At 40.6% G+C, this 22,229-nt stretch overlaps 1 protein-coding gene across 3 annotated transcripts in view; it reads left to right on the top strand.

The window, feature by feature from the left end:
- Positions 1–21,501, top strand: part of apbb2a (amyloid beta (A4) precursor protein-binding, family B, member 2a) — a 38,439-nt gene extending 16,938 nt beyond the window's left edge. For 2 of the 3 annotated variants that reach the window (XM_026193054.1, XM_026193059.1), the window contains exons 9-15: positions 9,105–9,110; positions 11,672–11,786; positions 14,440–14,515; positions 19,799–19,879; positions 19,965–20,080; positions 20,157–20,339; positions 20,489–21,501. In XM_026193054.1, the coding sequence (XP_026048839.1) occupies positions 9,105–9,110; positions 11,672–11,786; positions 14,440–14,515; positions 19,799–19,879; positions 19,965–20,080; positions 20,157–20,339; positions 20,489–20,665 (754 nt within the window). In that variant the 3' untranslated portion in view covers positions 20,666–21,501. The remainder of the gene's footprint in view (positions 1–9,104; positions 9,111–11,671; positions 11,787–14,439; positions 14,516–19,798; positions 19,880–19,964; positions 20,081–20,156; positions 20,340–20,488) is intronic. The other variant, XM_026193066.1, reaches the window with a different exon arrangement.
- The last annotated feature ends 728 nt before the right edge of the window (positions 21,502–22,229 follow it).

Below are 22,229 nucleotides of genomic sequence, written 5' to 3'. Positions count from 1 at the left end.
CAGGCAGGAGGAAACGAGGAAGACCACAGAGAAGATTGATGGATGTAGTGAAAAAGAACGCACAGAGGGCTGATGTAACAGAGGAGGATGCGAGGGGTAGGGTGAGATGGAGGCAGATGATCCACTGTGGCGACCCCTAAAGGGAACAGCCAACAGAAGAACAAGAACAAGAAGAACTACCACTCTGTATTTTTTCGCTGGTTTTGCCTGCCCCACCTGCAGTGGCTCTATGCCCCACCAGTGGGGCCCATGCCACAGTTTGAGAACCAATGATTTAAAGAGCTAGGTCTCAGATATTTCTGCCTGCAGCTAAAAAAGATGGGAATGAAATAGTGATGATCCGTTCTTTAAAAAAAAAAAATCCACTTGAAAAATTCAACAGCAGCAACATTTCTTTAAAGCTGAACACAGCATCCTGTATCTTTAAAACAACTATCTGCATTGTGTTTGCTCCATTGAGGAATTCAGCAAATCCAGTGTACTCCAGTTTACTATATCGCATGTGCAGGAAATGTAGTGATTTATGGCACATGCAGCTAATTAGGTTACATGCAAATGATCCAAACGGCACAGTAACTCCACTCCACTAGTCACCGAATCCCTGCGCTCTCTCCCACACTTTGTGACACATGTTGGTAGGGTACATGAAGAGGGGCGTCTCACTGATGTGACATCTCACTGAAGCTTTGTCGAGAATATTGCGCTCATGTACGAAAACACACGCACGCGCTCACATAGTTGCACACACCAGTGAATTGTGATGTATAAATGATCAAGAGCAGAGAGAACAGCAGGACATCATCTTTCCCCTGCTCTCTCGTCCACCCAGCATCCCTCTTTTTTCCTCCCCCCACTCATCTCTTGTTCCCCTCTCTCTCTCTGTCTGTCTGTCTGTCTCACCCACCCACCTAACTCTACTCTTAAATATGTAATGAAAAATGACGAGTGTTGACACATGGGTACTGTGTGTGCTCCCTCTGCATGTTGCCCCTCCTTCCCTCCCTCGTTTGCCTCTCTGCCTCAACGAATGCTCGGATTTGGGTCACAAAGCTGCATCAAAATAAACTGGGGTTGCGTGTTTTCCTTCCTCTCAGTATAACATTTTTTTTTTTTTTTTTGTGAAGAGAAATTGGCCTCAAATGTATTTTGAGTTATCCTTCTGCTCAGTCATTTAAAACCATGCTGTATATAGTGCCGTATAGAGTGTATACAGGGGGGAAATGTCTGAGCTGTAATCAAGGGGGGAGAAAATGTTTATTATTTAGATGAAAAAAAAAGTCTTCCTAGAAATTACACCCCTCTGTAATCCACTCTATATGACCCAATTTAAACGCAGCTTTTTTGGATATGTGTGAGCGTGCACATATTTATCCGCCAAGGCAGAAGATGCTCAAATATTTTGAGGCGTTTGTATGCGCAGAAAGCCGTCTGAAGATCTGTGAAGTTGGCGTTCTGCGCGTAAAATATTAATAACCATTCAGATTGTCATTTGTGCATTTGTAAAATGTTTTACATGTGTTGCTTGAGGATGAATCAAATGCAGGCGTAGCTGCTGCTGTAAACAACATCAACTGGCTGCTCAATTCGCACAGGCAGCGTCGTGCGCCGCGTTCGCTGCTTAATACACCGTAGACAAGAGTTTTATTTTTATTTCGACTTGATTTTGTCCCAGTTCTTTGCCGCCTCTGGCAATATTGGTGATAGTGTGTTCTTGTCTCTCTGCCTGTGAGTGTGTATATGTGTGCCTAGAGAAACAAGGAGTATGTGTCATGTGGTACCTCTGATGCAGAGGAGGTTGGAGGGGGGGGGACTCAAGCCCCGGGTGCTCGTTTTGCTTCTCATCTTGGTGCTGTAAACAAGTTTACGGTGTAGGATGGTAATTACGTGCAGACATTTTACATTAGGCTCTAATGGCTGTGGGTCATGACTAATTCACCAGGTCGCAGAGGGGTTTACCCTGTTCAGCTGTCGCACACAGGTTTAAGTGTCGGAGTACAACTGTGGAAGAGGTTTAAGTGATGCTGCTTTCACTTAGTTCCAAATTAGCTCAAAACATGGACTCTCTTTTGTATTTTTTATCACTTTGATGCCTGCTATTAGAAGGAGCAGTTCCACGTTTTCTGGAATAAGGAGACCGATGCTACATGTATATCAGTGTTTGCTCATCACCTCAGATATTTCAGTTTATATGCAAAAGCATATGCCAACAACATATATGAGGTAGCTACATGTCAGCAAGTCAACTTTAGTTACATTGTCCTAAATCACAGTTATGTCTTCTCCAAAGAACTGAAAGATATGATTCTGTAGGTAAGAGAAGGCGGAAAGTGCAGCGAAATCCAACATAAAGAAAAAGAATGACAAAGGAAAAGTACACAAAAAATGTACTGGGAGCTTTAACACTTATAAGATCGAGCGTTATAAATGTTATTTTCCTCTATATTTCAGCACAAAGTTTTCTGTTAAAAACTGCTGCTATTAACCACATATTTCTAAATAAAATATCTAATGGGCCACTTCATCCAAGTCATTATGCAAAATTATATCAACTAATTATCAAAGGTGTAAATGGGCAATGATTGATTTTTTTTTTTTACTAATCTATACACAACTAAAAATACTGGAGATGCATGTTTTCTACAACTGGATTTTCCCATTTTTCTCATTTTGTGCGGTGAAACAAACAAATCCTGATCACAACTAATTTATCGACTCATAAATTGTGTCATGTGAAAAAGAAATTCTAAGATTTTATGTATCAAGACATAATAATAATTTATCTAGATTTATCTGGATTTTATACTAGGTTTAAAATATGGTTCCACCTCAGACGAACACATAACTTAAAACACTGTGTTGATATTTGTTTACAATTCCACACAACCGATACCTGTTCAGTTGTACCATCATGAATTTTAACATTTAACATGCTACCTGAGGCCTGTACAGTCTGAGCATGACCTCGGGGTGTGTTTCCGGGGATGCCCACTCCTGGGAAGTTTGGCAGCTGTCTTGAATGTTTTCCACTTGTGAAAATTCTTTTTTACTGTAGAATTATGGAAAATCTACAGTTAAATTGTTCAGAAAAGTCCTTATAACCCTGCCCAGACTGATGGGCGGCAACAGTTTCTCTAAGATCGCTGCTGATTTCTCTGTTTCTTGGCATTTTATTAACCAACACAACAAACTTCCAAAACATCTGCTTTTATAAAGGTGCTCAGACCTCCTTACGATCAGTTAATCAGAGGTATTTGATTCACCCTGTTAGTTTCTATGCACGCAGTAACGGTATACTATAATATGTCATTTATCATTGTTCACCCAGACGCATAAAATCTTAGAATCAAAAGAGGATGTACTTCCCTTTTTACGTGACTGTGACTATTTAAAACACCGGACGGACACGAGGACTACAAAACTGATGACACACAACAAATAAACGGCAGCCTCTGCCATCAGTAAATGGCAGTCAACAAGGCGAATATCAGCCAATGCTGATGTTCTGTTGATAAGTCGGTGCAGTAAATACCTGACTGCGCACCACAACACAGCATCAATACTGCAATAAAACTAAGCTAATTACTGTCAGCAGCTCAGTACAGTCCTATTTGTAAAGGCTTTGTAAAGTGTGCACTTTGTGCCTCATGTATCTGGTTTTTATCTTTGATTTTTATGCCCTTTTTTATCACCATATTCTGCATTCCATTACAATAAACTACAATTTACTGCCGTGATGAGCCACATTTGCTGTTTTTTGCAAACACAATTATCGACACTCAGGGGTCCAATTTAAAAAAAACAAAAAAACAAAACAGCTTTTGTGCTGGAAAGTTAACTGAGTTTTGACTAACATGTGCAGATTATAATTGTCTGTAAGCAGCTTAGAATGGCTATGAAAGCATTTGTAGACCAGTAAACAGAACTGTTATCTCTAAATTTGTCTTCCAGTATTAACATCAATTTTTTTATGGAAGTCGAGAATTTGCACTGATAAAATTAGTCAGGTTTAATTGTGCATTTCCTTACTGTGGATGATTTTATCTTGCATCAGATTTTCAAGTAAGCTAGCAAACAAAGAGACTCACTCAACAGTTCAAAAAAAGTAGAATAATTGGAAGGAAACTGTTTCCAAATATCAATATACCTGACAGCTCTTTTGTTATTCTCTTTGCAGCATGATGAAAGGGCAATCCTCTAAATCGCTTTCTAGCTGTTGTTTCAGTGTCGCACATCTGTCACAGTTCGGGGCTGAAAATGGATCAGATCCACGTCTGCTTTGGACTCCAGCCAACGTCACAACAGTATCAATAATAAAAGGAAGTTTTTCTGTTGCAGTCAATAGGAAGAGTAACACAACACATGCATACGACGCACACACCTGGTCTTCGGTGTGGACCTTGGCTCTCGGTGGACTTTTTTGCTGACAGGAGCGCCCAGACGTTTCAAATCAGCATTTGGCTTTGCAATTAGCATATGTAAGTGCATTAGCATAGCGGCCAGCAGTATGCAGACACTCTGCAAAGCCGTTTGATAATTGAAGTCTGTGTGATGCCACGGTGCTCTGTGCGTTAGGGTTAGTGTGTGTGTGTGCGTGTGTGTGTGTGTGTGCGTGTGTGTGTGTGTGTGTGTGTGACAGATGGTTTGGAGGAGACATGAGTCTCTACTGAGCGATACTGGAAGCTACAGAGCAGAAGAAAGAGCTGCAGAGCTGGTCGGGGACTAGTTACATGTGTGCTGTTTTGACTGCCTCTTAAACAGCCTCTTTTACTGCACCAGTATTGGGACAGTTTAGCTTTATTACACCATTCCTGCAACCGAAGATGCATTGTGAAGCTGCTTACTGTAAAGTTTTCAAAACTACTTAAATTTAAATAATATCCTGCTGTCAGCAAAATTATCGAGCATTTTGATTGCTGTTTGACGAAAAATCTAAAGAAATTATTCTCCCAGCCCCACTTTTGAAAGAAGTTATTGCTAATTTACCTTCAATACTTGATTTACTGTATGTGTGTGTGTGTGTAGATAACAAAGACTGTGGATGTGCACATTTCTATTTGAAATCTTTCTCTTGCTTCCTGTGTCCTGTTGCGCCATCCTTACTCCTCACTTGTGTGTGTGTATGTGTACAAAACCACAAACTTTGCAAAGTCACATTAAATGTACTCATTAGCATAAATAAATAAATATGGTTAATGACATGTATGGCTTTTACACTTCCAATTAATAACCATATTGACTGCAAATTCTTTACCCATTATAAATGTATCCTAAGACACGAGTTGTACATCCACCCTCTGGAACTAGATCTAGACTGTTGTGGATTATACATTTTTGATCCAACTTTTTTCCCCTTACATTTTTAATCAGAATCTTATAAAATGGAGATATGATCCCAGTATTAATATGACAAACCTAAGCCATGTTTAGGCATGCCAGGATGGGATTCTCCTTCGGCTGTAGACTAGTACTACACATCGTGCTCTTAGAACCATGATGGAGGTGACAGTTGTCATCTCTGCAGACACTGACAGTTCTTTGTGACGTTCTCAAACCCAGTTCAGCGCACATCTGCAGCCGTGACCTCATTTATTCTCGGAGTCTTACACATCGTCTTCAGCCGAGGCTGCCTCGCAGCCATCAGGATCAAAGAGCGATTGGTAGTAGTGAGTCAGTCATCCTTTACTGAGCTCTGGAGGTGTGTGCGGCACAGAGAGAGAGAAAAAAAGAACGCACGAGTGGTGGGAGGCTTGCTTTAACTCATCTTTCTGCTTTGGTGCTTTCACACCTTTCATCTCGTACCTCTTTTTTACCTATTTTTTTCCCCTTTCCACCTCCTCCTTCACCATCCAGCCCTATTTCCATTCCTCTCTTCTCCACTCCCACTTTCATTTTGACTTTCTGGCCAATAACTCTCCTCTCTTGAGATCTTACCTCTCTATCCTCTTCCTTAACTTTTCCCTCTAAAATGCCCTCCGACGTCTATGAAATCTGTGTGTCATTCAGTTAAAAGCAACAATCCTCATCCTTTTCCTTTTTACAAGATAAATGGATAGATTGAGTCATCTTTTACCACTTACCTGCATCTGGGTTGCAGGGCCAAAAGTCTAATCATGCCCAAACCCCCTGTATGTCCTAGTTCTATCCTGGGGTCTCCTCTAAGTTCGACATGTTTGAAACACCTGAGCTTTCGATGTGGAGTAGTTGTTAAGTTCCTATCAAATGACTGAGCTTCGAACCAAGAAGCCCTTTGGAGGAAACTCATTTCTGCTGCTTGAATCCACAATCTTATTATTTTTTTGGTCACTACCCAGATATTTTGGCCTCGCCCAACTCTGTCTTCACCACTACTGACAAGTTAAACATCCTCATTAAATAGTGAACTGCATATTCCTAACTTGTGATTAAAATTTAGGGCAGAACTCATGATTTAACAGCTGAGAACCATGTCCTTAGACTTGGAGGTGGTAATTCCGGGGACTGGGTTCCAGTTAAAGTCAGTTGCATCTGCTTCTGGCTCACTTAAACTAGCTTTAGAAACTCGCACAGTGTTGGAGGAAAGCCAAGTTCACATGTTAGTTGTCTCTGTTTGTCATACAGTTTAACAGATGTGTAATTTAAAACTAGTGCTGTGATTACAGCTTACAAAGGTTACCAAAAGTCACCTGCCAAACTCAAAAACACCCACTGTGGGTCAGTGGCTTTACTGACATTTTCAATGAGTGACTGTAGAACTGAGACACCCGAAACACTTAAGTTACATCAGAAAATGTCATCTTTTCCTCTTTAAAAAACAACACATGCAACTGTTAAAAATGCAGCTGAGTGTTAATGAAATGACACCGCAGGAAGAAAAATGTAGCCAAGTTATCCTCAGACTGGCTGTAAAAGTCTAAATATATGTGGTGTGATCGTGACAGTACTGTAGGTTTTGTTAATGTGAGACTCTATTTGGCTTTTCATGTAGTTTTTTCATCAGTAATAAAACACTTGTAACTAGTTGAGACTGACACATGAATTAGTTCTGGCGCGAGAACAACAGGCTTTCATTTTTGAAGTAAATGGAGAGCAGTCACTTTTGGGCCATTCAGAATTTCTGACTCTGAAATGCAATTCCAAAGTGACAGACAGCGAATAAAGCAGGGAGCCTGAATTTGAAATGGAACAGAAGGCCGTAGAATCCGAGATAATGGGAACAGGGTGAGGAAAAAAATCATGAATGAAATTCAAACACAATGAGAAAGCAATGCATTTTAAAACGTGTGCAGATGCATTTACATGTGGTGAGTTAGAGCTTTTAGGTAGTTTCTACAAGTGTTGATTTAGTCTCCATGTGTCTCTACTTGTGTGTGTGTGTGTGTGTGTGTGTGTGTGTGTGTGTGTGTGTGTGTGTGTGTGTGTGTGTGTGTGTGTGTGTGTGTGTGTGTGTGTGTGTGTGTGTGTGTGTTAGTAGGTCTGCATGAATAAAGGCTGTTTGGAGATCAGCAGCAGTTCTGATGCTCTGACAATGAAGATAGGATTCCTGTTTGAAATAATCTACCAGCTGTTCTACCCTCCACACACACACACACACACACACACACACACACACACACGTCTACACCAACACACACGCACAGCTTCTTACAAAGTGGATCATCAAAGAATCAAAGGCAGTCAATGTTTGAATTAGCCCTCTGTTCTTCATTCAGCCTGTGCCTCTTTGTAGTGTTTCTGATAGTAGAGCATCACAGCCTATATTGCGTGCAGCTGTGATGAGTTACGCTCTCGATGTGAATCATTCTATGTTGCATGTTTTGTTTTGGGGGTTTTTTGTGAGGTGGATGGCTCCTGGTGTGGAAGAAAAAGTGAGTGAAAGAGTGAGAGATGGAAACGGCTCAGGGAAGTGAAAGCAAGATTAAAGAGCAGAAGCAAAGAGCCGAATGAAAGACACTGGGAGAAGGAAAAGGTAGAGGGAAATGGGGTAGGGTGGGTTCACGCGCCTGTGTGTGTGTGTGTGTGTGTGTGTGTGTGTGTGTGTGTGTGTGTGTGTGTGTGTGTGTGTGTGTGTTAGTAGGTCTGCATGAATAAAGGCTGTTTGGAGATCAGCAGCAGTTCTGATGCTCTGACAATGAAGATAGGATTCCTGTTTGAAATAATCTACCAGCTGTTCTACCCTCCACACACACACACACACACACACACACACACACACACACACACACACACACACACACACACGTCTACACCAACACACACGCACAGCTTCTTACAAAGTGGATCATCAAAGAATCAAAGGCAGTCAATGTTTGAATTAGCCCTCTGTTCTTCATTCAGCCTGTGCCTCTTTGTAGTGTTTCTGATAGTAGAGCATCACAGCCTATATTGCGTGCAGCTGTGATGAGTTACGCTCTCGATGTGAATCATTCTATGTTGCATGTTTTGTTTTGGGGGTTTTTTGTGAGGTGGATGTCTCCTGGTGTGGAAGAAAAAGTGAGTGAAAGAGTGAGAGATGGAGACGGCTCAGGGAAGTGAAAGCAAGATTAAAGAGCAGAAGCAAAGAGCCGAATGAAAGACACTGGGAGAAGGAAAAGGTAGAGGGAAATGGGGTAGGGTGGGTTCACGCGCCTGTGTGTGTGTGTGTGTGTGTGTGTGTGTGTGTGTGTGTGTGTGTGTGTGTGTGTGGTACGCAAGTATGCAGCCACAAGAAAGGTTTCCTGCGATATAATGTTGCAGAATGCTAATCCGCTGAAATGAAAAGTACACACATACATCACCTAACGGGAAGGCGGTGACTGAAGCGAAAGAACATTGTCTCTGTTTTTGACTCTGTATGTTTTGTGTATTAACGCTGCTGTTGTGTCTTTGCCTTCCCTATCCTCACCATCATTTTCACTTTGCTTTTTTGTTGGTTTTCATCTTCTCCCATAATATAACTTTCCCATCCCACCACTCTTATGTGTCTTTTTATGTCCCACACTCTTCCTTTAACACATTTATTTTTATTCCTTATGTTATGTTTCCTTTACAACCATCACCTTTATTTTCTTTCTTTCTATTTTTAACCACCATCTCTTCAACAACCCCTCTTGCCCTCCTTCTGCCTCCTTCTGCTTCCGGGGACACAGAGAAAGGTAACTGCTCTTTGTGCCGTGCTCACGTGCGATCTTGCTCTTCAGCTGTTTTCTGTAATCGTTGTGTCAGGGCTCCCGCCCTTGTGTGCGATCACATTTGTCACTTCAGGCTTCAAATCAGTGGCTTTGCTTCGCCTAGAGTCACTGTTGCTCTTTACAAGAGTGCAGGACCGACTACTGAAAGTCTAAATCACTGGTGTCAAATCGTCAGCGAGCCAGACTGGCCACGGGCTGTTTCCTATTAAGAGTTGCATGCTGTTTTATAGCATTGTGATCCCTGAGAGAGGATACAGAAGTCATAAAAGAACCATTTGTAGTATGCGAAGCAAGGCCACTCATGCTGCTTTGGTGACGCACTGCTCAGATGTCCCAGAATGAAGTGTACTGGACACCAAACACACACACACACTCAGTCACACATCATATTGCACTTTCCTTTGTGGCCACAATCAGAGAGCATTATCGACTTACAGTGTGTGAGCACACAATTAAGCAGAAGAGACGGGCCAGATAATGGACTCATAAACACAAAGAGCCTGCTGTGATAAATGGCAGTGTTTGGCGTATTTCTGTTTGTGCCTGTGGTTATTCTGAAGTGTTCAATGTATGTGTGTGCATCTGGTGACACTGCCATCTGTTTTGGCTTCACTCTGTATTCACCGATTACTCATTTGTTTCTGTTCTAGCTGGAAACACATCCTCCTACCTTTTGTTCCTCCGCTTGTCTCACCTGTTAATGGGGAAGAGATGTGTCTTTCATCTTGTCTGTGCGCGTATGTGTGTATGTAGCATTTCCCACATGTGGCTGGTTTTCATCTGCCACCCACACTGAATAAAGTTTCTTTCTTAGCCGAGTTTCCTCCCTCAATATCACCCTCATACTCCTCATTTTACGCTGCAGTGTGACACCACTGAGAAGCTCTTGCCATGAAGTTTCTTCAAGGACACGCACGCACACACACACGTCTGCCTAAATATTTGCATAAGCCCAAGTGTTTGTCATTTTATCCAATATTGGCAACTGCCACCTCCAGTTCAGTTCAATATGAACCATAGACTGTATATAAAAGATGGACATATTCACAGCAAGCTATTTGCTTGTCACCATCTTGGTTGTTAGACATTATAAGCAGGGTGTGGATATGACCAGCAAAGCTGTGGACACTGCATGTGCATTTGGTAGCAACTAGTCAATCGCAAGGTAGCCACACCACAATGGTTTAGCATCAATTTAACACTTAGTTGAGTAATAATTTACAGAAATCATATTATACTATACTAAATTAGACTTGAATGACATCATAAATTCATCAAAAGCATGTTTACTGAGGTAATACATTAAGAAAAATGAGTCATAATCTGCAAAAGAATGCAGATTTAAAACACTTCCTGTAATAGCTTCACTTTTCAGACCCCATAATACATGCCCATCTTTTATATACAGTTTTTGCTATGAAGAGACTGGTCCTAACGTGAATGCCTGCACAGCTCGAGGCAACATGTAAATGACGCAAATAATGAAGCTGCAGTTTGTGACTCAGCTAATTAGACACAGCCCCAAAAGAAGTTCTTAGAGAAGAGGTAAATACATCATGATGCAAAATGGGCATAATAATGTTGCTGTCATTTGTGGATTTTAGTTCTTGTGCGTGTTCTCTTTTCTAGCCCCTTTTTACATCGCTGAACAGAAGATAAAGCAAACAGGTGCAGGGAGAGGGCTGGACAGGTCCAAGGACAAGCATCACCTCCTAACAACACAGAAGAGGGAAAAGATGTAAAACCCAGTTCAGTAAAAAGCTGTTGTTACAAAGGAGAGAAAACAATTGGTTGAAACACTGTGTTAGATGTCGCAAGTAATCCAAATATATTCACACTGTAGATGAGGATAAAATTGAACCCAAGAAACAACAAAACAAAAACGGCTAAAGGAACAGTAATATACAAATTAGCGATCATGAATCCATATTGTCCCTGAGCTAAGTGGCTGCAGGGGGATGTATGAAGCCCTTAAAGAGTGTTTGATCACAATATTCAACAATTTTCAAACATGGATCTCCAAGGAATAATACCAGGCGCCTTTGAGCAGAAAAATATCATCTATTTGATAAAAATCCATCTTGCAGGAGCTATTAAGTGCATTAAACCTAAGTGGATAAAACCTTACTCTCCTGCATACAAATATCTGGAATTAAGACACGTTAGACTGAAATATCACTGCATCAAAAATGTAAATAAACGAAAAGATGGAATCATATTGAAATTAATTCAGTGATTCAGCATCCCACGGCTTATTTCTTTTCCCTAATGGCTTTGTTGCTCACCTCAAGATATGTGCCTCAATTTTCTGGATGCTCCTTCCTTTTTCATTTCATTATCTTGTCCCACTTTTTTTTAAGTTGTCCTTTGTCTTCTAATCATAAATGTTAGAGAGCATCTGTAAAAAAGCTTAAAAGATTTTTAAATACTGTCCCTTTAACAAGAGTTTGGTTCAACTGCTTTTAGGGTGCCTTGAGATAAACTTTGAGTGTCACATCTGCATGTGTCTTCTGTCTGTGCTTCAGGGATTTCGCCTATGTGGCCAGAGACAAAAACACACGGGTGCTGAAGTGCCACGTGTTCCGATGTGATACCCCTGCCGCAGCCATCGCCACAAGTCTCCACGAAATCTGTTCCAAGGTTTGTATCATAACCTCTCCTGCCTCCTTATCTCCTGCTCTGAAACAAGCTAGGAAGTTTTAATCAGCTCAGATGTTATAAAGGGGGGGGGGGGGGGGGTCATTATAACAACCCTGTATCTTAGATGATATTCGCACATGCGTGTTCCAGTGCCCTGATAAGATTTCTGATTTCTCTTCCCGAGAAGTAGGGCTGTGAGGAGAGATAGCAGAAAGCCTTTACAGCGAGATGATAAGATTGCAGTTGCAGAGTATGTGCAGTGCTAGTTTTCAATATATGTCCCTAAAGTGTGGGATGGGAATGGACATTTTTTTATGGACATTTTGGTCCATAAAAGAGTGATAAATACCTCAGCTATTCCTAATCAAAACCCAACATAAGTTCTGCTCTTAGCCTACTCCATGGATGCTAATGTTTACATGTACAAACACAGAAACTTAACTCATCCTCTAGAACGTGTGCTGCATGCAACCACAGTGGCCAAGGTTTGACCTGCTTGCTTGCTGCTTGTCACTATGTCAGTAAAACAAAGTAAAAAGGCCAAAAAATAAATATTAAAAAAGAACAACCTGCTGATAACTGTCATAGTCATAACTACATAAACATCCATCATCACAGAATACAGTTCTGAAACTTTATAGAGCTCTAAATTCTCTTTTTATATCATACTTTTAGCTCGGAGGGTAAATAAGTGACTCCTCATGGACGTCCGCATACCTTTCAGCTGCCAGCATAGCTGTTTCACTAACAGGGCACCACGTGCAAGTGTGTCCCAAGCCAACTAGAAAGAAGTATAATAAGAACAACTGCGCATCTGTGATGTCCAAAGGTGTCCGTGTGCTCATCCACAAGGGAGTGTATGGTTGGAGAGTTGTGTGTTATCTTGCAATGTGTACTGCAGTGTAATGCATAAAGAGCAAATACTATTTTCAACACTAACACAGCACTTTTCCTAGTCAGTGACATAGTTCACTTGTTTAGAGACTTTAGATTTCACACTGACACACACACTGACTCATAATGCTTTATGTACAAAGAGAAATCAGTGTGTCCTCAGGCCAGCGCTGACCTTGTGAAGAATGACTGTACCCGGAACAACTGATCTACTCCCTTTGAGGCACATCGACCCATTTAGAGAGAAGATTTAATTTCTTCTTATCTCGAACCCCAAACCGAAGGAAGAGTGTGCATCAGTGCATCTGGATGTGACCATGACTCTTCACACCTTTACGCCACCTATTTTAAACACAGTGGTAGTTTTCTCTTTACTGCAGGGGAAAAACTTGGTGACCTGAGCCTTGCAGCTGCGCAGCATGCTGAATGGCCCTCCTTTGTGTGTGGGTGTGTGTGTGTGAGGGTGGGAGTGAGTGTGCCTTCTTGCATGTTCCCCTGTGAGCAGAGTTGCAGACTCACCACAGACTTTGATTAATGACACCTCCAATTAATCAAGTATCTGTAGCAGGAAAAGAGTGCAGCAGCTCGAGTGCAGGGACCATGCAAAATATTCAACACTCTTTAAAGAGTGTGTCCACTGCAGCACAAGAGAAAGCAAGAAAATAGAGAGAAAAGACCATTCTTTAAGTGCAGAACTGAAGTATAATTGGGAAAGAAGTAACAGGTGATGTCACTGAGAAGACCAAAACAGCTGCTACATATAACTGATGTAAAATACTGATTTCTCCATTATGTTTTAACTTTTTTTTTTCCAAAATCAATATGCTGCACTGTTATTTGAAGTGACATCTTTCATTGCAATCAAATGAGCACTGCAGTCTACTTGGATTCAGTCCCACACACCCTGGCTTACCTAAATATTCAGAATAGTGCACCAACTATAAGGCTGAAAATAGTCCTTTGCAAATAGCATTCTTACTCCTTTTGCTAAAAAATTTGGCTGCTTCATTGTTTTATGAGATTTTTTTTTACCTTTTGAAGGACATGAAACTGCTTATTTGTAGCCTGTTTTTAAGGAGTGCATTGTCAGCACAGACTGTATATAAAAGAAGGACGTTGCAAAGGTGAAGCTAATGCATTTTTAAAATCTTTCAAATAGTCAAAGTTTTACTTGCTTTATGAGCTTAGTGAAACTATTCTCATTTAATTTGTGGTCTCAGCTGGTGGTTTCAAATTTATTTGTCACAGCATGATGTTCATTTTATGGTTTATGATCACATTTAGAATAAAAAATAAATATGATTTAGGGAGTGGTTACCTTCTGATTGACTGTTAGCTACAATATGAGTTAGAAATGCTTCTTATCTTTTTCCATTGAGATCATCCCTTTGCTTTTGATGTTAACAAGTCTTCACAAACTGATCGGCAAAAACATGATGGTTACAACTATCTTTATTATACAGTCTTTAGTAGAAACACTTATTTACTGCTAGTACTAACTAATACCCAGTCTGTTACTGGTGTGTTTTAGCTGTAAATCTTTGATAAAAATAGATTTGTCAGATGATCTAGTCTTATTAATATTTATCACTCCTGTCCCTGTTTTAAAACCAAACCTTTTTCATCACTTTCCTCCATTTTTTTTTTTTTTGCAGTCCTCTTGTGTTCCCTTTTTTCAAATTCCTCTTTTTTCCTTTGCACTCTGTTCCTCTCACCCTGTTTTCACCCAAACACTCTTCAATTTTTCTCTCCTCGTTAGATCATGGCTGAGAGGAAAAGTGCCAAGGCTGCAGCTGGCAGCTCCTCCCAGAACGGCTCCGACGTACCCATGCAAGGTACATGCATGCACAGTCATGTGTTTATCACTTCAGAGGACATTAGAAAAAAGAATTAGGGTAACTATAACCATAATGCCAAGAACTTCAACATAAGCATTACATGATAAGGATTTTTTTATCCTTAGAAGAGAGAAAAAAAAGTAACTTCATGTAACTCTCTAAGGAGATTTATGTGCATTTGGAATTGTAAGCTTATCATTTCTCTTATAGCATTTATCCAAATCTGAAACCACGTATATGCTTCTTAAAAAATGGCCTCACTGCCTGAGAATCAGCTGTGAACATTTGTTAAAAGAAAAGACAGCAGTGTTAGGTTCACTTACATTCACATAACGCTGACACCAGAATAACTCCTCGCCATAAACTCCTCACTCAACAGAGCTTTATCCTCACAATAATTCTATTCACTGTTTTCCATTTCACTAATTCCCACTGCTTGTTCCTTTTAGTCCCAAATAATTATAGGAAGACAGCAGAAAAAGCCACGACACAATTCATCCTTTGCTATAACTTCAGCTGCCATGCGTATCTGCTGAGCATGATGGTTGGGGGGGATGCTCTGACATCAGAATATAAAAGAACTATATCGGCTCTTCACTCGCAGAGGCAGTCGACCTCATTAAAACCCAATTAGTGTTTCTTTGAGGCGAGGCCTGGTACTCCACAGCTCCCATCCCAAACCCAGGATCAAAGAACTTCATGGTGGAGGATCCCTCACATCTTTTGTAGCTGTAACTTGCGTGAACTCATAGATTGAACTCATACACTTTTCATTAAAAATGTTGGTACAGTGTAAGGTGTTGCCCTTGAAATGGATAGAACGGCCTGTTAGCTTGAAAACTTGGCTGGGTTTTTATTTTTCCTTCTGTGTGTGGAACAGTTTTCGCCTGGATTAGATCTCTTTTTTGGGTAGCTGTTAGCGCATAATCCTGTGTTGGGACACAATTGAGGAGATTAGCACCAAATGATTTGGGATGAGCACCAGCACTAGGATAATCGCATCGGTGTTGTCATCGGATCAGGCCTGTCTGAGCTCTGCTTTAAAACAGAATTAATGTAAGAAAACTCTTTCACAATTCATTGTTCGTGTAAGTACAGTTCGGAAAGCTTTAGCGCCCTGAAAAGGTGAGACAACGTAAGCGCATGTAAATCTATATGCTCAGATTTCTGAATTACTACCTTCCCATGTTATCTGATTCCTATTGCAATTAAGTTGCTTGTGTCCATGATGTCACTGTTGGCTTTGGCTTCAGGTGCAAGAGCGCTCAACTCTGAACACATCGATTTGGCTTAGTGTGGTCACATGTAACCAAAGGCCATTAAAACACTATTTTTTTTATTGTTACTATACTGTGCAAAACGTCAGAGTCAGCACTCATTTCTTTATGTTGCTTCGAAGTAGCCAGTAGTGGCTTTTTTGTAGTTTTTTTAAAGCAGCAGTAGATCTCCAGGTTTTTGTGAAGGTTTTCTTTGAACATTGACTGCTTTTTCCCTCATTTTCAGAGGAATGTTTTTGTTTATTGAATCATTCAAGTATAAACTATAAACATAAAATACAACAAACTCCATGGGTGAACCAGTGTTGCTTCTACATATAAAGAACCAATTTTAAATGATATCTTTAGGCACTTTGTTTCTAGCAGCCTGTCACAAAAGTTCCTAATATTAGGGCTGCTCGATTATGGCAAAAATGATAATCACGATTATTTTCACTGAAATTGAGATCTCGATTATTTGACGATATTTATTTAACCCTTTAAGACCTACCATAGAACCAAGTCCGCCAGAGCTTATATTATATTTTTACATGTTGTAGTGCCATTTGTGGGAGCATTTCAAGTTGCTATACAACTATTATAGCCCATATTTTAATAATATGTATGCATTAAGTCCATAGTAACTACATTAATTGCAAAAAAGTACAATAAACTACAAAAAAAAATTGAAAATCATTTTTGTTTTTTTTGCATATATTTCTACTTGGAGAAATTTAAGAGGCTTATCCTTCAAAACTTTAAATACAAAAAAGTTGCAAAAAATAGTTTACAACAGGAAATTTATTTTGAGTGTCTTCATAGTTTTATTTTGGAGATACATCAATTTTTATATACTGCAGGAAAAACGAAAAAACAATCCTATGATGCAAATTTGCAAAGAAAACAGCATCAAAATAAACTATTTCCAGCAGTGCAATTCGAGTTCTAAGCATCCCAGAAACTATTCAGAAAAGTCAAACATGACCAGTATAGGCTTTTAAGGCCTACAAGTAAAAAAACTACAATTTCCGCGAAAATGACGTCACTTCCGGTTTCGGGCAGGAAATGGCGGACATGTGACAGTTCGTGCTGACGTCTGTTTAACTGTGGGAAGTGTTACGAACAGCTGATCGGATCGGCAAAGCGTGTTTCTGGAATATTATGTTTTTGTTCCTGCAAGCGCTTTTTATGCAATTTTTGCAAAGCTATATGTGGAAGGAAACCGTGACCGAGGACAAACTGATGGCATCAGATGTAAGTACAACTCCTCCGGTTTCATATGCAAAACAAATTATTGCGCTAGCTTACACGTCCAGGTTCTACAGGGATTTAAAAATAGTTATGCAAAACGGAGCGTGCTGCTCTGACCGGATCTAAAGGGTTAACAATGACTTTAAAAAATAATATAAAATAGTGTGCAACACCACTGAAGTTTTTTTTACCTCTCTTTTCAACCAACGGCAGTCACTCTCCTCTCCAAATAACTTCTGCTTAGCTTTCCAAGCTTCCCTCGGGTCCTCTTAATCAGCGGTCTCCAACCTTTTTTGCGTCACGGACGGTTTATGCCCGACAATATTTTCACGGACCGGTGTTCCAGATCTACTGGCGTTTAGATCAACTGGCGTTGGTCGAACAGATGTCGCGGATAAATGAGGGAGGGGCCAATAATCGGCTCAGTCATTTTTAATGATCGTTGAAAGCCCAGATCGTAATCGTGATTAAAATTCGATTAATTGAGCAGCCCTAGTTCCTATTTCAGGGCGATCGTGGCTCAAGAGTTGGGTGTTTGTCTTGTAATCGGAAGGTTGCCGGTTCAAGCCCCGGCTCAGACAGTCTCGGTCGTTGTGTCCTTGGGCGAGACACTTCACCTACCGCCTACTGGTGATGGCCAGAGGGGCCGATGGCGCGATATGGCAGCCTCGCCTCTGTCAGTCTGTCCCAGGGCAGCTGTGGCTACAACTGTAGCTGCCTCCACCAGTGTGTGAATGTGAGAGTGAATGAATAGTGGTATTGTAAAGCGCTTTGAGGGGTCCCGAAAAAGCGCTATATAAATGCAATCCATTATTATTATTATTAATTCAGTGTTATGTATATAGCGCAACAACGCCTCAAGGAGACCACTTTATATTGTATTTTAAATACCCTAAAATAATAGAGCGAAAACCCAAGTAATCAGACAACCACTTACGAACTAGCTAGCACGTGGTGACAGTGGGAAAGATGAACTCGCTTTTAACAGGAAGAAACTTCCAGCAGAACTAGGCTCATGGAAGAGCAGCCTTCTGTTGCAAGCTATTGAGGGTGAGGGGAGGAAGACAGGACCAAATACATACTGTGGAAGAGAGCTAGAGATTAATAATAATTGATGAATAAATTCAGAGTGGTGAATAAACATGCAATAAGTGAAAAAAGGGGAATGAAGAAGAAAAACACTCAGTGGAAGACCCAACAGCCTAGACCTATTGCGGCATAACTAAGGGAGGATTCAGTGTGTCTGTCTCCTGAATCCAAACTGGGAGTTGGTTCTACAGAAGAGGGGCATGAAAGCTGAAGGGTCTGCCTCCCATTCTACATTTAAATACTCTAGGAACCACGAGTAAGCCTGCAGGCTGAGAGTGAAGTGCTCTATTGGGGTGATATGCTGATGAGGTCTTTAAGAGAAGATGGGGCCTGATTATGCAAGAATTTTTATGTGAGAAGCAAATTAAATTCACACATCATTTCTTCCCATTTCTTGAGTTGAATCTGTGAAAAATGCCAAAAATAATATGGTTTGACAGGCATAAAATAGTACGTTTGCACCAACATGATTCCCAAAGAGCTATTAGCTGAAAACTTTGCACATCTTTGCATGATGTGCAGAATCTCCTTAATCATTAATAATTAAGAAACTGGACAAGTGGAGAACAAAAAAAGAAGTGACGTGTACGTGAAAATCATCTCATTAAGCGAAATATCTAGCAAAGACATGACACAGGACTGTGTAAAACACAATGCAGGCTATTTTATCCATTATTGTTGGAGCTCCTCTTGGAGATCTGATGCAATTCTGAACGTACGAGTAGTATCGTCAGATTATTGATCAGGCAATACTATGTGGAAAGTCTTTAACAATGGCATAATTTTTTAGCACGATAATGATAAAAGCACACTATCATTGCAGTAAAGGCATAACTGGAAAACACACAATGCAGCATTATCAGTCATGGAGTTGCTTCCCCAGATCATCAGTGTGGGAGCACCTTGATAGAGAACAGAACAAAAGGCAGCCAAAATCCTAAGAAGAGCTTTGAATGTCCTTTAAAAAGCCTGGATAACTATTTCTGAAGACTACTTACAGAAATTAGAAGGAATCTTCCCTAAGAGAATTCAGACTGTGTAGAAATATAAAGGTGCTCTTACCAAATATTGACTGTTAAGCCAGTTAGTATTGTACAGAGTCTGTTTTTGCCTGTTAAACTGTATTTTCATGTATGTTTTCAAATATTTTCCTTTTTCCTGGCAAAATATAAAGGAATGAGGGATGTCTCAAGGCTTTTGTACAGTACTGCACATTAAAGCCTCTGTGTGTACAAATTTAAACCCCGTACTGACAGTCAAAGAGTTTTCCATAACTTTTAAAGCTAATTACACACATTATTAGATAGATGATGCAAACATTTGTGCCAACTGAGATGCAGGTGATACAACAACATTGCGTACGACACTATTTTCTGCCTAAAGGCGATCATATAAGCAGGCAAAGCTGTGTTTTCATAGGGAAACCACTCCAGCTCGCTTAAGCTTACATGCTTCTGTGTTTTTTGTGCTCTAATCATGTGAACAGTGCCCCAGTATATTAAAATATTCAGCAGTGTTTGTTTATTTCTGCACTTTAAGCCAATTATCATGTGTGGACTACTCTTTTGAAAATTTGCTTTAGATGTTGTCACGTGATTAAATCTCTTGGGGGCTGTGTGTGTGTGTGTGTGTGTGTGTGTGTGTGTGAGTGTTAAAATTTGTGTTTTTGTGTTTCTCCCTGCAGAGTTTCCCATGCCAAAGACCGAGTTGGTGCAAAAGTTTCATGTGCACTATCTGGGGATGACGTCTGTGTCTCGACCTATAGGTAAACTCAAACACCCACTGGAAGACCTCGTGTAGTAGATTCTTAGATCCTAAACTGCTGAGACTCTCCTGCGTTATGTCACCAGGTATGGACATCATAAATGGCGCCATAGACAGCCTCGTGTCCTCTACAGGCAAAGAGGACTGGACTCCTGTTATACTGAGCATCGCTGATACCACGTTGGCAGTCATCAAAGAAAAGGCAAGGGAATATTTGTTGTGAATGTACTTGTCAGGCAGAGAGCAAAGTCTAACTGTCCTCTTTCATGGCTGCGCAGGAGGAGGAAGAGGAGGTACTGGTGGAGTGTCGTGTCCGTTTTCTGTCCTTCATGGGCGTGGGACGGGATGTTCATTCATTTGCCTTCATTATGGACACTGGAAGCCAGCATTTCCAGTGTCACGTGTTCTGGTGTGAACCCAATGCAGGCAGTGTATCTGAGGCTGTCCAGGCAGCTTGTGTGGTAAGCACTAAAAATGAAGTGTAAAAGTGTATGTGTTGGATTTTGTTGCAGCTAGTTTCACATTTTTTTCTTCTTTGTTTAGCACTTTTGACATTGGTTGGAATATTTCCAACACTTCCTCACAAAAACCTTTCCCTTCTCCTTCTCAGCTTCGGTACCAGAAGTGCCTGGTAGCACGGCCGCCCTCCCAGCGTGCTGGCTCTTCCTCCTCGCCGTCTGCAGACTCAGTGACCCGGCGGGTGACCACTAGCGTGAAACGCGGCGTCCAGTCTCTCATAGACACTCTGAAACCCAAGAAACAGCCATCAGAACTCCCCCAGCAATGACCGTCACCTCTGACCACTGCACCCCTCCCCAGCCTGGAAGCCACTCACACTTTCGCCACAATAGCACTTAATCAGTACCAGCCATGGTAACCAACGATGTACATACAGTATAACAAACATCAACACAGATTAAAGGAAAGAAAAACCATTCTTGCCTGACGATTAAAAAAAAGAAAAAAAGAAAAAAGAAAATTCACCTGTTTTGTGTGAAAGAAGGGAAAAGCTGGCGTCAACTGTTGAACTTTGACACTACTTTGTCCACGTGGAACATAATTCCTCCTGTATGTGGATTTTCTGAGACAGATGGATTACTCGATCGCACATCATACAGACAGGATACGGGATTACCAAGAAGATGAAAACAAAAATCACATTTCTATTTACAAACTAGTAACGGAAGCCCTCGCCAGTTTTTCTTTCCACTTCTGTCTCCTTCTGAACTCAACTGGATGAGCTGCTGTAGCCTCCCAGGACTGTGGTCACGGATATCTGACAGATGAATGAGAAAAGCACCAAGATCATGCAGCTGGCAGCTGCCCACCAAATGGCATAAAAATGTTTCAATCGTTTCGATGAATGAGAAACTTAAAAAAAAAAAAGAAAAGGCAAAAACTTACCATCTCCTTTAACGACGAATGAAGTGATTGTAATAATCGAGCATATGTAAATGATTGTATGGGGGAAGAGACAATTTAGGGTATAAAGCTTGTGGATATTAGAGTGACATAAGATTTTGGTGACTAAAATAATGAGACAGAAGCAGAGTTTGATTTTGCATGTTTTCTTGATGGGGTTTGTTTTATCTTGATGATTTGGGAAGACAAAAAAAAGAAAAATAGATGCTATCGGCACAATTCATTTCCACTTGACCATAACTGGATTTACACACTGGCACAAAAAGAAAATAATAAAAATAATCCGGCCTTTTACCAAACATAATTAAAAGCTTGCTTTCTGCCTAATTTACAACACACAAATAAGGATTGTATTTTAATGAGTTTTAACAAATGGGTCCATCAGCAAAAGAAAGTTTTTAATGTGCTATAAATCAGTTAAGATTGTATTTTTTTTCCTGCATACATTATGAAAAGGAATGTAACATTGCTTCTTTTCAACTTAAATTCCTCAGGAAACTTTACCACATATACCTAAAATGTACGAAGAAGCAAGAAACTCCGCTCGACTTGGCAGATGTGAAGCGTGTTCATGTTGCTGGACACCAAAAAAGATCAGATTTGTGCCATAAGCTGAGGAGAAATTCAGTAAATCCAGCCAGTGTCCTCCCACTCACAAACAAGTATTCACACACAGATATGCACTCATAGCAGTTAAAAAAAAAGAGAGAGAGAGAGAGAGAGAGTGTCAGCTGTCACTGCTGTCAAAAGTTTTTAACGGCGCTCCTTTGGCCCGGGGCCACCACCTGCACTCAGTGTGAACTCTGTGAATGCAGTCTGATCTAAATGAAAACCACACTAAACAAACTAGAGAGATGCTATAAATCATTTCATTTCTGCTCTTCACCCATCTCCACACCATGTAAATGTAAGCTGTTGTGACAATAAAT

The sequence above is a fragment of the Astatotilapia calliptera genome, chromosome 2, assembly GCF_900246225.1.
Source record: "Astatotilapia calliptera chromosome 2, fAstCal1.2, whole genome shotgun sequence".
In the NCBI taxonomy this organism is placed as follows: domain Eukaryota; kingdom Metazoa; phylum Chordata; class Actinopteri; order Cichliformes; family Cichlidae; genus Astatotilapia; species Astatotilapia calliptera.
This window is presented reverse-complemented; position numbering and strand designations above follow the sequence as displayed.